This window comes from Rhinatrema bivittatum, chromosome 1 (assembly GCF_901001135.1).
Source record: "Rhinatrema bivittatum chromosome 1, aRhiBiv1.1, whole genome shotgun sequence".
Classification (NCBI taxonomy): domain Eukaryota; kingdom Metazoa; phylum Chordata; class Amphibia; order Gymnophiona; family Rhinatrematidae; genus Rhinatrema; species Rhinatrema bivittatum.
The window spans coordinates 469,800,745-469,817,300 of NC_042615.1; the positions used below are offsets into that span (position 1 = coordinate 469,800,745).

General features: G+C 45.5%; 1 protein-coding gene across 3 annotated transcripts in view; it reads right to left on the reverse strand.

Moving 5' to 3' along the window:
* The window catches only part of LOC115093962 (RNA exonuclease 1 homolog), a 298,859-nt gene that overhangs the window by 192,613 nt on the left and 89,690 nt on the right, over window positions 1-16,556 (reverse strand). For all 3 annotated transcript variants that reach the window (XM_029606496.1, XM_029606504.1, XM_029606512.1), the window contains exons 7-9: window positions 15,365-15,467; window positions 15,072-15,131; window positions 9,402-9,551 (exon numbers count right to left, since the gene is read on the reverse strand). In XM_029606496.1, the coding sequence (XP_029462356.1) occupies window positions 9,402-9,551; window positions 15,072-15,131; window positions 15,365-15,467 (313 nt within the window). The remainder of the gene's footprint in view (window positions 1-9,401; window positions 9,552-15,071; window positions 15,132-15,364; window positions 15,468-16,556) is intronic.

Genomic DNA, 16,556 nt, shown 5'->3' on the forward strand with positions numbered 1-16,556 from the left:
ACCTATGCTTGCTCAGACTTTGAGCTCTGACAGCTGGGCCTGCATTGCATTGCTGCTGTTTGACGACATCATCCTGCTGTTTACAGAGAACCTTGATGACAAGTAAGCTAACTTGCATTTCTTGTGGATAACCTGAAAATCAGACCTGTTGAGTAAAGACTCCAGGACTAAGGTGGGAAACACTGCTGCTGCATTTAAACATTTGGCTCTGGTTGAAGAGTTTTCTTTGAGTCATTTGATTAATTTTCCTCATTTAATTTACTGGCTAATGCCTCAGAAGGCTAATGGCTTCAGAGGCCCCTGTATGAATGCATCATTTGTGATAGACCCCAATGATAAATATGCTTTCTGGGGGGGGTGGGGGGTGGCAATTGTTATCTTGGGGTGCTCTCTGTGTAGAAACATAACCCTAGAGAAGTGGTTCTCAACCAGTGTGTTGTGGCCACTGAATGTTTTCTTCTCCTGCTAAGCAGGAGGATGGTGAACTCCTCCTCTTCTACACTGCCCATGAAAACATGCCAGATGGCTTATATCTGTCTGTGGCAGGAAAAGGATCCTAAGAGACAAATTCAAATCCTATGCCATAAAACATTTAAACTAGATGACGGGGGTAACAGAAGGAAATTGGAAAGTCACCCCTCAATTCTAAAGCAAATGGGTGAAGGGAATAACAAAAGTCAGCTGAATAAGGCTCAAAGTTCGTCCAGGAAGAGCAGTAACCTGAAGGAAAGAAGCCAGAAAGCTATGAGACATGGTTCATGGATTCTCCTGATTGGGATACAGCCATACTGGGCTGTAACTTAAGGAAAGACAGAGAAAGGGGGAGGAGTAGCTCTTTGTCAAATACAATATCCAAGCAACTGAACTGCAAGGAAGGTGGGGGTAAAGAAGCACCCTAAAAAAAAAAAAAAAAAAAAAAAAAAAAAGAAGGATGGTGCATCCATTTTTACTGGAGTGGTTTACAGGCCTCCAACTCAAATGGAAGAACTAGACAGATCTGGTTGAAGACATCCAAAAGGTGAGAAAAAAAAGGGAGAAGCATTGACTGTTGGAGATTTTAATCTTTGGGACATAAGACTGGAGAATCCCTTCTGCGGAAAGTAACAGAAACAGAGAGAGACAGAGTGGACACCCTGCAAGAAGCTGTGTTCAAACAAATGGTAATGGAACTTACAAGGGAGGGAGTTATACTCAACTTAGTGTGCACTAAAGGAAAATTAGTTTCTTACCTGATAATTTTCGTTCCTGTAGTACCAAGGATCAGTCCAGACTGCTGGGTTATGCCTCCCCTCCAGCAGATGGAGTCAGAGAAAAGCTGAAAAGCATCCCCTAGATATACCGGAGTGCCACCTGCGATCCCTCAGTATAAGAATATCAAAGCAGAATGAAAAACAACGCTCTCACTCATGCCGTCAAATGAGTTCTGTTTTTTTTCTTTTTTAAAGAACCCATGACTAGAACAAATAGAACCTTGCACGGAAAAAACAGAATAATTGAACCTATACACATCACACATTCTCTACAGAATCAGAAACTGGAAGAGAATATGAGCGGACTCTCCCATATGAAACTTGGGCGGGCATCTGGACTGATCCTTGGTACTGCAGGAACGAAAATTATCAGGTAAGAAACTAATTTTCCTTTCCCTGTACGTACCAGGATCAGTCCAGACTGCTGGGATGTACCCGAGCCACCTTAAATGGGGTGGGACCCGGAGAGTCCCGCTCGAAGCACACTGGTGCTGAAGGAATCCGCCGCTGGACCCCTGACATCCAACCGATAATGTCTAGCAAACGTGTGCAATGACTTCCAAGTGGCCGCCCTGCAAATTTCCTGGGGCGACACAAACTGACTTTCAGCCCAGGACGCCGCCTGAGCCCTGAGAGAGTGAGCCTTAAGCCCATCAGGTACCACCACAGATGTATGCAGAAGCAATCATGCCCTTGAACCAACGGGCGATAGTAGTCTTAGAAGCCTGAAGCCCCTTCTTTGGACCATTCCACAAAACAAACAGATGATCCGACCTCCGAAAATCATTGGTCACCTCTAAATACCGCAAAAGTATCCGGACTTTTGCGTTTCAAGTCACGAGCGTTTCAGGTCACGAACAGAACGGAGATCTTCCTCAGAGAAGGCAGGCAGTTCCACAGACTGATTCACGTGAAAGGCCGAAACCACTTTAGACAAAAAGGAAGGAACCGTCCGCAAGGACATCCCAGACTCAGAAATACGCAAGAATGGCTCCCTGCATGACAACGCCTGTAGTTCCGAAACCCGACGCGCTGAAGCAATAGCCACCAGAAAAACCGCCTTGAGAGTCAGATCCTTCATAGTGGCTCACTTAATAGGCTCGAATGGTGAAGCGCAGAGTCCTCTAAGAACCAAATTCAAGCTCCAAGATGGACAGGGCGCCCTTACCAGAGGACGCAAATTTCGACCCCCGTGCAAGAACCGAGACACATCCGGGTGACAGGCCACAGAAGAACAGTGAATTTTGCCCCGTAGACAGCCCAGGGCTGCTACCTGTACTCGAAGAGAACTGTAGGCCAGTCCTTTTTGCAACCCACTCTGCAAAAACGCGAGGATATGGCCCACAGATGCCCTCCGTGGGGACACCCCCGATTCACTGCACCAGGAATCAAAGACCTTCCAAACTCTAGAATAAGTAAGGGACGTCAAAGTCTTGTGAGCTCTAAGAAGAGTAGAAATTACAGCCTCCGGGTAACATTTCTTCCTCAGTTGCCACCTCTCATAAACCAAGCCGCCAGACAAAAGCGATCCGCGAGATCGAAAAATACTGGACCCTGTTTCAGAAGTTTCGGGAGATGCCCGAGAAGCAAGGGGCCGTCGATCGCTAGGTTGACAAGGTCTGCAAACCATGGCCTTCTTGGCCACTCCGGAGCCACTAGGATAACTGGACCCCTGCACCTTAGAATCTTTCCCACCAGAGGCCACGGAAGTATGTGGTGAGGCCACGGAAGCGCCAGAGCATCCACTCCTTCCTACCCGTGTTCTCTTCTGCGACTGAAGAAACGAGCCGCCTTGGCATTTAACCGGGTCACCATGAGATCCAAGCGCGGAGTTCCCCACCGGCAAACAATGAGGTTCATCGCCTCTGAGGACAGTTCCCAATCTCCGGGATCCAGATGTTGCCGACTGAGAAAATCCACCTGTACGTTGTCCACGCCGGCAATGTGAGACGCTATTATGCGGGCCAAATGACACTCCGCCCAGGCCAAACGACTCACTTCTGCAGCTACCCGACGACTTCTCGTGCCCCCTTGTCTATGTATGCCATGGTTGTCGCGTTGTCAGAGAGGATTCCCCACCGCTTTGCAGTGCACCAATGGGAGAAATTGACATAAGGCTAGACAGACCGCCCTGGTCTCTAACCGATTGATCGACCATGTGGCTTGCCAAGGGGACCATTTGCCCTGCACCGCTCTGGATTGACAGACTGCTCCCCAGCCGGTCAAACTAGCATCCGTTGTGACTATGATCCAATGCGGAGGTTCCAAATCCATCCCTTGGAGAAGTTGTTCGGGGGATAACTGCCAACTGAGACTGTACTTTGCGGGTTCCAACAGTGGTAAAATCAGCTGACAGTCCTCAGACTTGTGGTCCCAGCAGGAAAGTAGTGCCCCCTGCAAAGGACGCATATGAGCAAAAGCCCAAGGAACCAGTTCCAGAGTAGACGCCATATGCCCAAGCACCTGTAAATAATCCCAGGCCGTAGGCAATGGGAGGTCCAACAGGCCCCTCACCCGAGTCATTAAATTGACCATCCGCTGCTGCGGCAGAAAGACCTTCCCTGTTGAGGTGTCAAATCGGGCTCCCAGAAATTCCATCTGCTGGGTTGGGATGAGGCGACTTCACAAAGTTGATTACCCAACCGAGCGCTTGCAGTTGATCCACAACCGATTGAACCGCTAACTTGCAAAGCGCCTCAGACTTTGCCCATATGAGCCAATCGTCCAAATAGGGATGAACCAGAATCCCCTGGCGGCGAAGGTACGCTGTGACGACCACCAACATCTTGGTAAATATTCTGGGGGCTGTCGCCAGACCAAACGGCAGGGCGCAAAACTGATAATGCTCCCCAGAAATCTCTGGTGATGCTCCTGAATGTCTATGTGAAGATACGCCTCGGTGAGATCCAAAGAAGCCATATATTCTCCCTTGTGGACGGCTGCAATCACTGATCTGAGCGTCTCCATCTGAAAACGTGGGATGCGTAGGGCTCTGTTGACCTGCTTCAAATCCAGAATTGGACGAAACATCCCTTCCTTCTTTGGAGACACGAAGTAAATTGAATATCGACCGGTACGACGTTCCGCATGAGGAACTGAAACCACCGCCCCCAGCGCTTGAAGACGATCCAACGTGTGTGCTATCACCTGTTGCTTCTCGGGAGGACCGCAGGGGGATACCAGGAACATGTCGTGGAGCAGACGAACAAAATCCAAAACGTAACTGTCTTATAATGTCGAGGACCCACTGGTCCGATGTTATTTTGACCCACTCCTCCAGCAACAGGGACAGCCGACCCCTGATGTGCGGAGTGAAGGAATGGGTCGGCGCCTCCTCATTGTGTCTTATTGGAGGTAAAGGCCTGTGACGCTCCCGCAAGTTGAGGCCGTCTACCACGAAAGGAAGGAGTCCAAGACTGTGAGCGATACGCCTACTGCCTCTGAGGGAAGGAAGCACCCCTTCCCCCCAGGGAAACTACGTTGCTCCCAAAACTGGCTCCGGGAAGCGCCAAAGGGTCGAGATCGTTTGGGCTTGTCCTCTGGTAACTTATAAACCTTATCTCCCAAGTCCTTCATGAGCTGTTCCAGCTCATCTCCAAATAACCATTTCCCCCGAAAGGGAAGGACCCTAAAAACGGGACTTAGAGGCAGCATCTGCTGCCCAGCGACGAAGCCAGAGGAGCCGCTTTGCGGAAACTGCCGAGGACATAGTTCGAGCCGAAGTCCGAAGAAGATCATATAAGGCGTCCGCAGTATAAGCGACCGCAGCCTCCATGTGGTTAGCGCCTGCTCCGCCTCTCCCGGAGGGAGGTCCTGGGCTGTAAGTAATTGTTGAACCCAGCGAAGCATGGCCTGCTGCATTAGGCTGTTACAGACCGCTGCCTGGATGCCCAATGCGGATACTTCAAATATGCGCTTCAATAAGACCTCCAGCTTCTGATCCTGGATATCTTTAAGTGCCGTCCCCCCCCGTTACGGGAATAGTAGTGTGCTTTACCATGGCCGTGACAACTGAGTCCACTTTGGGAACCTGGAGGAGAGCCAAAGACTTGGTCGGTAGGGGGTACAACTTGTCCATAGCCCTACTGACCCATAAGGAAGCCTCCTTAGAAACAATCTGATACAATTTGGAATGAAAGGGGAATGTGTTGGGCAGCCCACGGAGACCCGCCAAAACCTCATCCCCTGGGGAATTATCCTCCTCCAGCTGGGGCGCCGGAATGCCCAGCTCCTTCAACACTTGTGGGATCAAGTGTTCCAGCTCGTCCATACCGAACAACCTGAGAACTTGGGGATCATCCCCTTCTACTGCCACTTGTCCGCCCAAGTCCCCTCCCCCCGCGGGAGACAGAGGGTCCTGGGAGCTCAGCATCTGCCTGAGGATGGGGGCAACGAGCCCCTGCCTTCCCCTGGTCCAGCACTACCTTAGGGACCTTAGGGGGGTGGGGGGAGGCCCCGAATCCTCCCAACCAGATTCTGCCTCTAGGAAGACTTTGTGCATCAAAAGCACAAATCGGGAGGAAAACGGGGTTGGCCCCTTTAAATTCTCCCCCCCGGGGCCGGGGTGAAAGAGGAACCCCGAAATTCCTGACCCGCTGCGGGCTTAGGGCTGGAGGAAAGTGAGGGGGGAAGTCTGATTCCTCCTCTGACGCTGATTCCTCTAGGTCCGGTGTGGCCAAGATGGCCGCCGCTCCTTCAGCGATTAGAGGCGGAGCCGGCTTCTGCCTCTGAAGCGAAGCAACTCTCCGTGGCTGCGAGGACGAAGACCCGCGGGCAGCACTCGGCCCCCGAGAGGGTCCCTCGCCCCCGGGAATACATCGGGAGCAGAGACCCTCCCGGGAGAGTCACGCCCCCGCACTACCGCAGGCCGAAGACCGCGGCATCCCGGCTCAACCGAGAAAACAGTAAAAGCGTGCCAAAACTGCCCGCACAGAGAAACGCGCCGGGTGACAAGGCCACCCCCTCCAGAGTCCCGGGACCCTTATACGGCAGGCTGGGGCAAGTAACCGGTAAGATATAGCCTGCCACCAACAGGACTTGGGCTGTCTTTTTTTTTTTTTTTTAAACAGCCTCTGAGGATAAGGGAGCCCCCTTCAGAGTACAAGGCTCTGGCATATACAAAAACTGGGGGGGGGGGAGGGGGGGGAGCGTGACCGGCCCACCTGTAAATACTCCCCCTGGTCACCTAGGGACTGTCTACACCGGGTATGAGGCTTTAGGGCTCTGCCCTGCCAAGCCTGCCTTGAGCCAACCCCCTGTAGAGCGAGCACGACATTCAAAGAAATGAAAGATCTTACTTTTTTTTTTTTTTTTACTACCTGTTTACTACCTGTTAAACGGCCATGGTAAATTGATCTAGTAAAAGGTATACCCGATCCAGTACACCCAATTTAGAGATTTTTTGAAAGGATCAGGACCGCAAGTTATGCCTCTCAATCTGCTGGAGTCAGAGAAGATACTGAGGGATCGCAGGTGGCACTCCGGTATATCTAGGGGGTGCTTTTCAGCTTTTCTCTGACTCCATCTGCTGGAGGGAAAGCATAACCCAGCAGTCTGAACTGATTCTGGTACGTACAGGGAATGGAGATGTCTCTAATGTCCAGGTGGGTGCCCACCTCAGCACCAGTGATCAAATGGTATAGTTTGGTATTGCAAATAGGATATGGAGAAGACACATGAATATCCGAGTTTTGAATTTCAAAAATACAGACTTTGTTGAAATGAGAAAGTGCCTGGAGGGAGAGCTAGAAGACTGGGAGAAAATGGGAGAGGTGGAACAGTGGGACAAACTAAAAAGAGCAATTGCAAAGGCAACTAATCTATAAGTTCGAAAAGTAAACAAAAGCAAGAGAAATAAGAAACCTATCTGGTTCTCAAAGGAGGCAGCTGATAAAATAAAACCAAAAAGAACAGCATTCAAGAAATATAAAGGATCCCAGAAAGAGGAACACAAGGAAGAATATCTGGTGAAGGGAGACGAGGAAAGCAACCAAAAATCAAAGTCAGGCAGAAGAAAGGATTGCCAAAGAGGTAAAGGCGAGGTGACGAAACATTTTCAGATACAGAAAAAAGAGAAAGATCAGAAGTGGTATAATGAAATTGAAAGGTGAAAAGGATCAATGTGTGGAGAGACGAAGAAATGGCGGAAATATTAAATACTTCAGTTCTGTATTTACTAAAGACCACCCTGGAGAAGGACTGTTGCTAGTTAAGAAATTGGAGGGGGGGTGGAATAGATGAAACACTGTTTACAGAACAGAAAATATGGGAAGAGCTAGGAAAACAAAGTGGACAAAGTCATGGGGCCTGATGAGATTCATCCCAGGATACTGAGGGAGCTCAGATGTGCTGGCAGGTCCACTGCATGACCTGTTCATTAGATCCCTGGAAACAGGAATGTGCCGAGTGATCCCGCTTCACACGAGTGGGAGCAGAGAGGAGGCTGGAAACTACAGGCCGGTTAGCCTCACCTCAGTGGTGAGAAAAGTAATGGAGACTCTGCTGAAGGAAAGAATGGTGAACTATCTACACTCAGGCAGCATGGATTCACCAGGAGAAAGTCCTGGCAGACAAATCTTATTGTTTTTGATTGGGTGACTAAAGAATTGGATCGAGGAAGAACGCTCAATGTGATCTACTTTGATTTCAGCAAAGTTTATAATGCAGTCCCGCATAGGATTCTTATGAATAAAATGAGAAGCTTGGGAGTGAGCACCAAGCTGGTGGCATGGATTACCAACTGGTTGACAGATAAAAGATAGCATGTGATGGTAAATGGAACCTATTCTGAAGAGTGCAGTGTTAAATGGAGTGCTACAGGGATTGGTGTTGGGATCGGTCCTGTTCAACATCTTAGTGAGTGACACTGTATAAGGGATAGAAGGTAAAGTTTGTCTATTTGTGGATGATATTAAGATCTGCAACAGAGGGGCCACGTCAGAAGCAGCAGAGAATGAGGCGTGATTTAAGGAAGCTTGAACAGTGGTCAAAGATATGGCAGCTGGGATTCAATGCCTAGTGCAGAGTCATGCATCTGGGGTGTGGTAATCCAAAAGAGCTGATTGGGATGGGGGGTGAAGGGCTGTTGTGCACTGAGCAAGAGAGGGACCTTGGGGTGATTTGTTTAGTAATCTGACATCTGTGAAACAATGTGACAAGGCGATAGCTAAAGCCAGAAGAATGCTGGGCTGCATAGAGAGGAATAACCAGTAAGAAAAAGGAGGTGATAATCCCCTTGTACAGGTCTCTTGGTGAGACCTCACCTGGAGTACTGTGTTCAGTTCTGGAGACCGTATCTCAAAAGGGACAGAAACAGGATGGAGGCCGTCCAGAGAAGGGCAACAAAAACTGTGGGAGGTCTCCCATCAAATGACTTATGAGGAGAAGCTGAAGGAACTAAAAATGTATACCCCAGAGGAGAGGAGGTGCAGGGGAGATATGATACAGACCTTCAAATACCTGAAAGGTTTTAATGATGCACATTTGACAGATCGCTATTGGAAAGAAAACAGTAGAACTAGGAGGTCATGAAAAGAGACTCCAAGGATGACGACTCAGAACCAACATCAGAAAATATTTCTTCATGGAGAGGGTGGTGGATGCCTGGATTGCCCTTCCTTCCGGAGCAGGTGAAAACAAAAATGGTGAAAGATTTCAAAGAGGCATGGGATAAACACTGTGGATCCCTAAAGGCTAGAGGATGGAAATTAGGTAAAGAGCACATGGGGTAACTTGCTGGTGTGGCAGTTACTACCCTTAACCAATAAGCCTTAAACTTGTGATGTAACTCCAACATTGCTCTCTGCTTTAATGGCAAGAAATAAGAGAAGAGGAAACTGGACTCAGACAGTAACCAACATGGGCCCTGACTAATGATTTGGGAATCTAAGAATGGGGGTAACTTGTATGCCACAGCAGATGCCACCCCCTGATGCTATTATAGTGGAGACCTGTATGCAGGGCTGTTGCTAAAGCTTGCTGGGAAGACTGGATGGACAGTTTGGTCCTTTTCTGCCATCATTTCTGTGTTTCTAAATAATATTCAGAAGTGTAAAATTAAAGTGTTGTAAGAAAGCATATTATGTACACAGCAATGTCTTGACAAGACATCTTCAAGCACAGAATAGTTAACACATAGGTTGTTTCACTCACCATCAGTAACAAAGCTTTTTGTCAATCCACTGCATATTATGGCACTGCCCGGTTTGTCAGGATTTAGTCGGGGATAGCCATATTCTTCCAATTGCTCCTCTGTCAGCGCATAGTCTTTAAGGAGTTTATAGAGGGAGACTCCTGTAAGATCTAATCCAGAAAGAGTCTATTTAGATCATGCTACCTTTTTGTAAAGCTCCTATAAACAAAAATGAAATTCCCATAAATCAACATATGACAAGCAATGCTGTAACTGGCTGTCTAGTGTGTTGATCCTTATGGTCTCCTATGAGGTATGCACAACTTGAAACTACTTACCTGATAATTCCCTTTTCTTTAGGACAGTCAGATGAATCCAGAACAATTGGGCTATGCACCTCTTCCAACAGATGGAGACTGAGCAAACTGACACCACAGTATATATAATCCCGGAGTTACATCAGCCTGAGTATTCTCTTCAAAAGCAAATGTGGACAGACTAGCAAAAAACTTGAATAAAAACATAACTATTTCAATACTCGGCAAACAGGGAACACTGAGCTCAGATAAGAATGTAGGAACATTAGTTTAGGGCCTGCATTAACCCTTACCAGTAATCCCTGTAACACGTAATCACACAGGCCCACATACTAGAAACATTCGGCAGTCAAAGGCGGGAAGCTGGATTCATCTGATTGTCCTAAAGAAAAGTAAATTATCAGGTCAGTAGAAATTTCTCATTTCTTAGCGTCCAGTCAGATGAATACAGAGCAAGTGGGATGTACCCAAGCTATTCCCCAATAGGGCGGGAGGCTACCCACGGTCCAATCAAAACTGCACATGCAAAGGCTGCGTCCTCCCGGGCCTGTACATCCAGACGATAAAACTTGGAAAAGGTGTGTAAGGAGGACCATGTCGCTGCTCAGCAAATGTCAATGGGAGACGACAATCTAACTTCTGCCTATGACACTGCCTAAGCCCTAGTGGAATGAGCCCTAACCTGACTAGGCAACAACTTGCCAGCATCATCGTACGCGGTCGTAACAACCTTCTTAATCCAGCAGGCTATGGTAGCCTGCGAGGAAGTTCCCCTTGTTTAGTACCACTGTGAAGAACAAACAGGCGATCCTTTTTCTGCAAAGGCTCAGTAACCTCCAGATACCTCTCTCAACATCCAAGAGTCGCAACAGACTCATCTCCCCTACATCTGTCCAGAGAAGGCAGAGAGATTGACTCATTCAAGCGAAATTCAATGACCACCTTTGGTAAAAAAGAAGGAACAGTACGCAGCTGTATCGCCCCTGGAGTCACCCAGAGGAAGGGCTCCCGGCAAGACAAGGCCTGCAGCTCAGAAACTCTCTAAACAGAACAAATTGCCATAAGAAACACCATTTTCAAGGTCAGTAACCGCAAGGACAGGTTATGCATTGGTCTAAACGTAGGACCTGCTAAGAAGTCCAGGACACCAAATTTAGACTGCATAAGAGTACTGGAAACTGCAAGGGAGAATGAAGATGTTTCAATCCTTTCAGGAAACATGCCACATCAGGATGAGCAGACAAGGAACCACCATTCACCTGGCCCCGAAACAGATGAGAGCTATTACTTGTACCTTTAAGGAATTAAGGGCCAAGCCTTTATTCAAGCCATCCTGCAAAAATTCCAAAATGAGCAGGATCTTGACCGAATCAGTCCTCACACATCAGCCAAAGATGTGGAGAACTGTCCAGCTCTAAGTAAAGTGGAAATCACCACCAAGTATCCACATTTTGGCAATTGAGCCCTCAAGGGCCATACCGCAAGACAAAACTGAATCAGATCTTCGTGAAGAACCAGACACTGATTTAGCAGGTTCCGTGTACCTGAAGTCAAAAGGGAGAATCCACCAGGAGCTACAGCAAATCCGCATACCATTGTCTCCTGAGCCAATCCTGGGCAACCAAGAGCACCATCCCTCTGTGGGCCATAGAGGAAAGTTACTCTTGCACCAGGGCATCGATTCCCAAAACTTCAGATCTCTTCTGCAAATGAACTACAGAACTATCACATTGCAAAGTCGCCAGGTCTAGGAACGGGGAGATTAGCGATCCAGAAGCAGCTGAAACGCCTTATCTGAGAAGGCCCATTCTCCTGGGTCCAGACTTTCCTAGCTCAGAAAGTCTGCTCTTTTATTGCCTTTTCCAGTGATGTGCAAGGCAGAGATCTGGGGATGCATTTCTGCCCATTCCATAAGCTGATCTATTTCCTACTTGCTGGTTCTTGGTTCCTCTCTGCTGACTGATGTAAGCCACGGCTCTTGCATTGTCTGACGTTATCCAGACCAACCAATCCTGCAACCCGTGATAAGTGCAAGGTGATGCATATAAGGAAAAATAACCCATGCTATAATTACACAATGTTGGGTTCCATATTAGGTGCTACCACCCAAGAAAGAGATCTAGGTGTCATAGTGGATAACACATTGAAATCGTCGGTTCAGTGTGCTGCGGCAGTCAAAGCAAACAGAATGTTGGGAATTATTAGAAAGGGAACGGTGAATAAAACGGAAAATGTCATAATGCCTCTGTATCGCTCCATGGTGAGACCCCACCTTGAATACTGTTTACAATTCTGGTCGCCGCATCTCAAAAAGGATATAAATTGCGATGGAGAAGGTACAGAGAAGGGCTACCAAAATGATAAGGGGAATGGAACAACTCCCCTATGAGGAAAGACTAAAGAGGTTAGGACTTTTCAGCTTGGAGAAGAGACGACGGTGGGGGGATATGATAGAGGTGTTTAAAATCATGAGAGGTCTAGAACGGGTAGATGTGAATCGGTTATTTACTCTTTCGGATAGTAGAAAGACTAGGGAACACTCCATGAAGTTAGCATGGGGCACATTTAAAACTAATTGGAGAAAGTTCTTTTTTACTCAATGCACAATTAAACTCTGGAATTTGTTGCCAGAGGATGTGGTTAGTGCAGTTAGTATAGCTGTGTTTAAAAAAGGATTGGATAAGTTCTTGGAGGAGAAGTCCATTGCCTGCTATTAAGTTCACTTAGAGAATAGCCACTGCCATTAGCAATGGTTACATGGAATAGACTTAGTTTTTGGATACTTGCCAGGTTCTTTTGGCCTGGATTGGCCACTGTTGGAAACAGGATGCTGGGCTTGATGGACCCTTGGGTCTGACCCAGTATGGCATTTTCTTATGTTCTTATGCCTTAATATTTAAAGGTTGGAAACAAGTATCAAGACTTAAGGTATAAAAACATGGCTTTTTAAACAAGGTCTTGAGTTTCGTCTTATTGCATACAGTTATAAATAGGTTAATATTGTCGTATAATTTTATTTTGTCTACTTTATTATGAATTTTATGTATTTAGGATTATTTACTTTTATATCACAAATGTTCTTAATTTGAGATTTGACACTATTTGTAAACCGATGTGACGTGTATACATGAACGTCGGTATATAAAAAATAAATAAGTCAATAAATACAAATAAAAAACTGTACAAAGCTGGCAAATGTCAAGACTTCCAGTGGAGATTTACGCCTTTCCTCCAGAGGAGACTACTCAGAGGGTAAATCCTCAGAGTCCTCCGAAAAGGATGGGGGATGCCTTGTTCTCCCAAGGGTCATAGGGGCATCTGCCTCACTCAGAGTGCCTGGGGATATCATAGTGGTAGCCCCCATGACTGAGGCAGAGACCCCAAAGGCACTGGGAGCCCCATAGACTCCCAGCTTCTTTGATCCTGAATTGTTTCTAAAAGGGTTTCTGATTTACTCTCTTTTGTTGAGCCTAGGTGATCATATTTGAGTTGGAGCTCAGGGTAAATCAGTGCCTTCAGGAACATACGCCCACAGGAACCACAGTTAATAGAATAATGATCCAGTCTGAGACACTTCATACAAGAGTATTCAAATCCAGTATGCACATTTTATATGAACATAAGATTTGCCATATTGGGTCAGACCAAAGGTCCATCAGGTCCAGCATCCCATTTTCAACTGTGACCAATTCAGGTCACAAGTATCTTGCAGGATCCTAAAAGGTTGATAGATTCTATGCTGCTTATCCCAGGTATAAACAGTGGATTTTCCCAAGTCCATCTTAATAATCGTTTATGAACTTTTCTTCCAGGAATTTGTCCAACCTTTCTGAACTCAGTTACACCTACAGCTTTTATCACATCCAATGAATTCTAGAGTTTAATTATGAATCAAGTAAATTATGTGTTGTGTCCCCACAATTTACATTTCTTAGATGGGCTTTGTCCCTTCTTTTCTGAAGGCATTACAAAATTATGCAGGGATGCTGAGAGAACTGATGTCCTGACTATTTGCTGATTGGATGAAAGACTCAGGAGACGTGCATGCAGGCACACTAGTGCACAAAGGTCCACACATGCTTAGACAGCAAATTAGAACCTTCTGGGTTTTGGAGAGCTAAAGCACCGGATGACAATCACTTGTCTTGTGTGGCTGTCTGCTGTGCAAGATAGACTTCAGTCTAATATTTCAGTACTCAATTGCCCTTGGTGACATGTTTGAGCAGACAATCAGGAGAGCTGAGTTATTTTCCTTTACCAAGTACGTGAAGCAGACCATGGTTCATAATAAACATTTCCTTTAAAATGACAAAACTAGTGAAAGACTAAGGTGAAAATAAATTCTAAAGCACACAACAGGTTGAAAGTCCAAAACGGTAAACTGCTTAAAGGCCCATGATCAGGAATCTACTGCTTTGAAGAAAAGATGGTCCACTCTGCCATACAGAAAAAAACAAAACCTGAGGCATGTCACAGGGTCGTAATGCACAGAACATCCATGCATGACCAGAACAATTTAAAAAATTTCCTAGAAAGCTCTGTAGTGATCCGTGTAGAGTGGTGACATCAACTCATCTGTGCAATTGGCAAGTCACTTCAGAGAATAAATATACTGGCATTATCCTTGGAAAACTACCTATAGTTTAGCATTTTAAAAAGGGACAGAGCGAGAAGAGTCTAGTCCTTACCTATGACTAAAGAAAATTGTTGGAAGATCATGAAATCAGGCAAAGACTAATCGTTTTATCTTAAAGATCATCCTCTAGTTACTAATCTGCTCTATTGCTAATGGTGCTGACTGAATGTATACTTCAGCAATTCTGAAACTGTTTGCAAACCATGAAAGAGTCAAGCATCTGTTTAGCACTGAGCAATTGGTGCTCTAACGCAGTGCTTCTCAACCCAGCCCTTGGGGTACCCATTACCAGTCAGGTTATCCACAACGAATATGCATGAGAGATTTGCATTCACTGCTTCCATTGTATGCAAACCTCTCTCACGCATATTCATTGTGGATATCATGAAAACCCAACTGGCTAGGTGTGCGCCCTGAGGACTGGGTTGAGAATCACTGCTCTAAAGACAGCACAGAGTACAGCAAGCTGCATGCAGAACTAAATGAAGCCTACTTTGACAGATGCTCATATGTGGTCTGCACAGAATTCTTATGTGCCCCTAACACAACCTGAAAATCTGATGCAGATAAGACACTAAGCAAAATATATTAGAACGTAAGAGAGACAGCAATCTCAAACTGCCTTTTCCTTCAGAAAGTAGGATTAGAAAAAGCTGTATTTAATTGCATCTGTTCAAAAAGGTTTCATCTCTCGGAAAAAAAATCTTTATAGAAAAAACCATTAGAATAGTAATTACCTTTTTCTTCATGCTTTCTAGATCTAGTAGCATTGTTCTCTTTCCTAGACATCTGCAGATCTAAATTGGAGAAACTAATCAATACCCATTTTCCAAATTTCAGAAGATGCAGTTATACTATAGTTAAATTATCCACCATACATAAGTAAAAATGTAATTATAAAATCTACAAAAGGCCTTTCTAGCAGAATCAGTGTTAATCATGTTACTTCCAACTTAAAGCAGAAGAGCAAACTTATTAGCAAGTAAATAGGTGCAAATGATTTACATATCTTTGTAGAACAAACACTTACTGCCTCCCTGATCCCTCAGTTTCTTAAGGGTATTCACTGCAATGTTCAGGTACATATTTTTGCTTCCACAGCGATCATAAATTGCCTTTTCTTCCGATAGTGCCTATCATACAAAAATAGGAATAAAATAACAGGAAAGTTATGAAGTAGGTATGAAACATTTGGCTTTTTGAATCAAGTCTCAATCATCAAGCAAAAATTAAAAGATCAAGTCCAAAATGGAATCCAATCTTTCCTTATTTATTTTAAAACTCTTCTATACAGTCATTAAGTTAATTCACCATCACAATGGTTTACAGAAAGGCACAATAAGAAAAAAATTATAATTGGTATAGATTACAAATTATTCAGCAAATTATTCAGCATAGTACGGTAACATTTTAAAAAGAAAAAAGACTTAAGGCTTGTGTGTTGAAAAACTGTCAAGCAGTTCAAATCTAGCGGTAATATGTAATTGGAGATATTAGAAGAAAAAACTGATTACTTGGTGCGTCATTATCTTTCAACTGTTTTCCTCCTTCTCTTTGTCTTTATTTATGGATTTTTTTTATATACCGCGGCACATGAAGCATATCACCTCAGTTTACAGCAAACTAATTCAGCAATAAGCTTTACAATAAACATATTAAGTATCACAATAACAAATAGCATGTATACCAGTTAGTTTGAGAAAAGAAAAATATAAATGTAAGAGTAACAGTCATAACAGAGAACTTAATTTACATTAAAAAAATCCAGAATGGAGATTTTCTAGGGGAAGAGAGGTATGGAGGGAGAGGGAGTTGGCAGGGCGATTGAAAGGTGAAGTATGCGGCTTGAAAGTGTCTTAGTTGGTCAAGGGTAGGCTTTTTTGAACAGCCAGGTTTGTTTAAATTTCCTGTGGCAGGGTTCCTGTCGCATTTCAGAGGGCATACTGTTCCATATTGTGGTTCCTGCTAGGATGGTAGAGCGTTCTTTTGTGGCTGCATGTTTGGTAAGTTTAGGCGATGGGGTCAGCAGTCTGGCCTGATGTTGGGATCTGGTCGGTCGGTTTGTCTTTTTGAAAATCAGGTGTTCAGGGAACCATTGCATGTTTCGGTTGTGGATGGCCTTGTGTATTAGGGTCATTGATTTGTATATGATCCTGGATGAAACAGGTAGCCAGTGCAGGGACTGTAGCATGGGAGTGATGTGGTCGTGGTGGTGTGTGTCT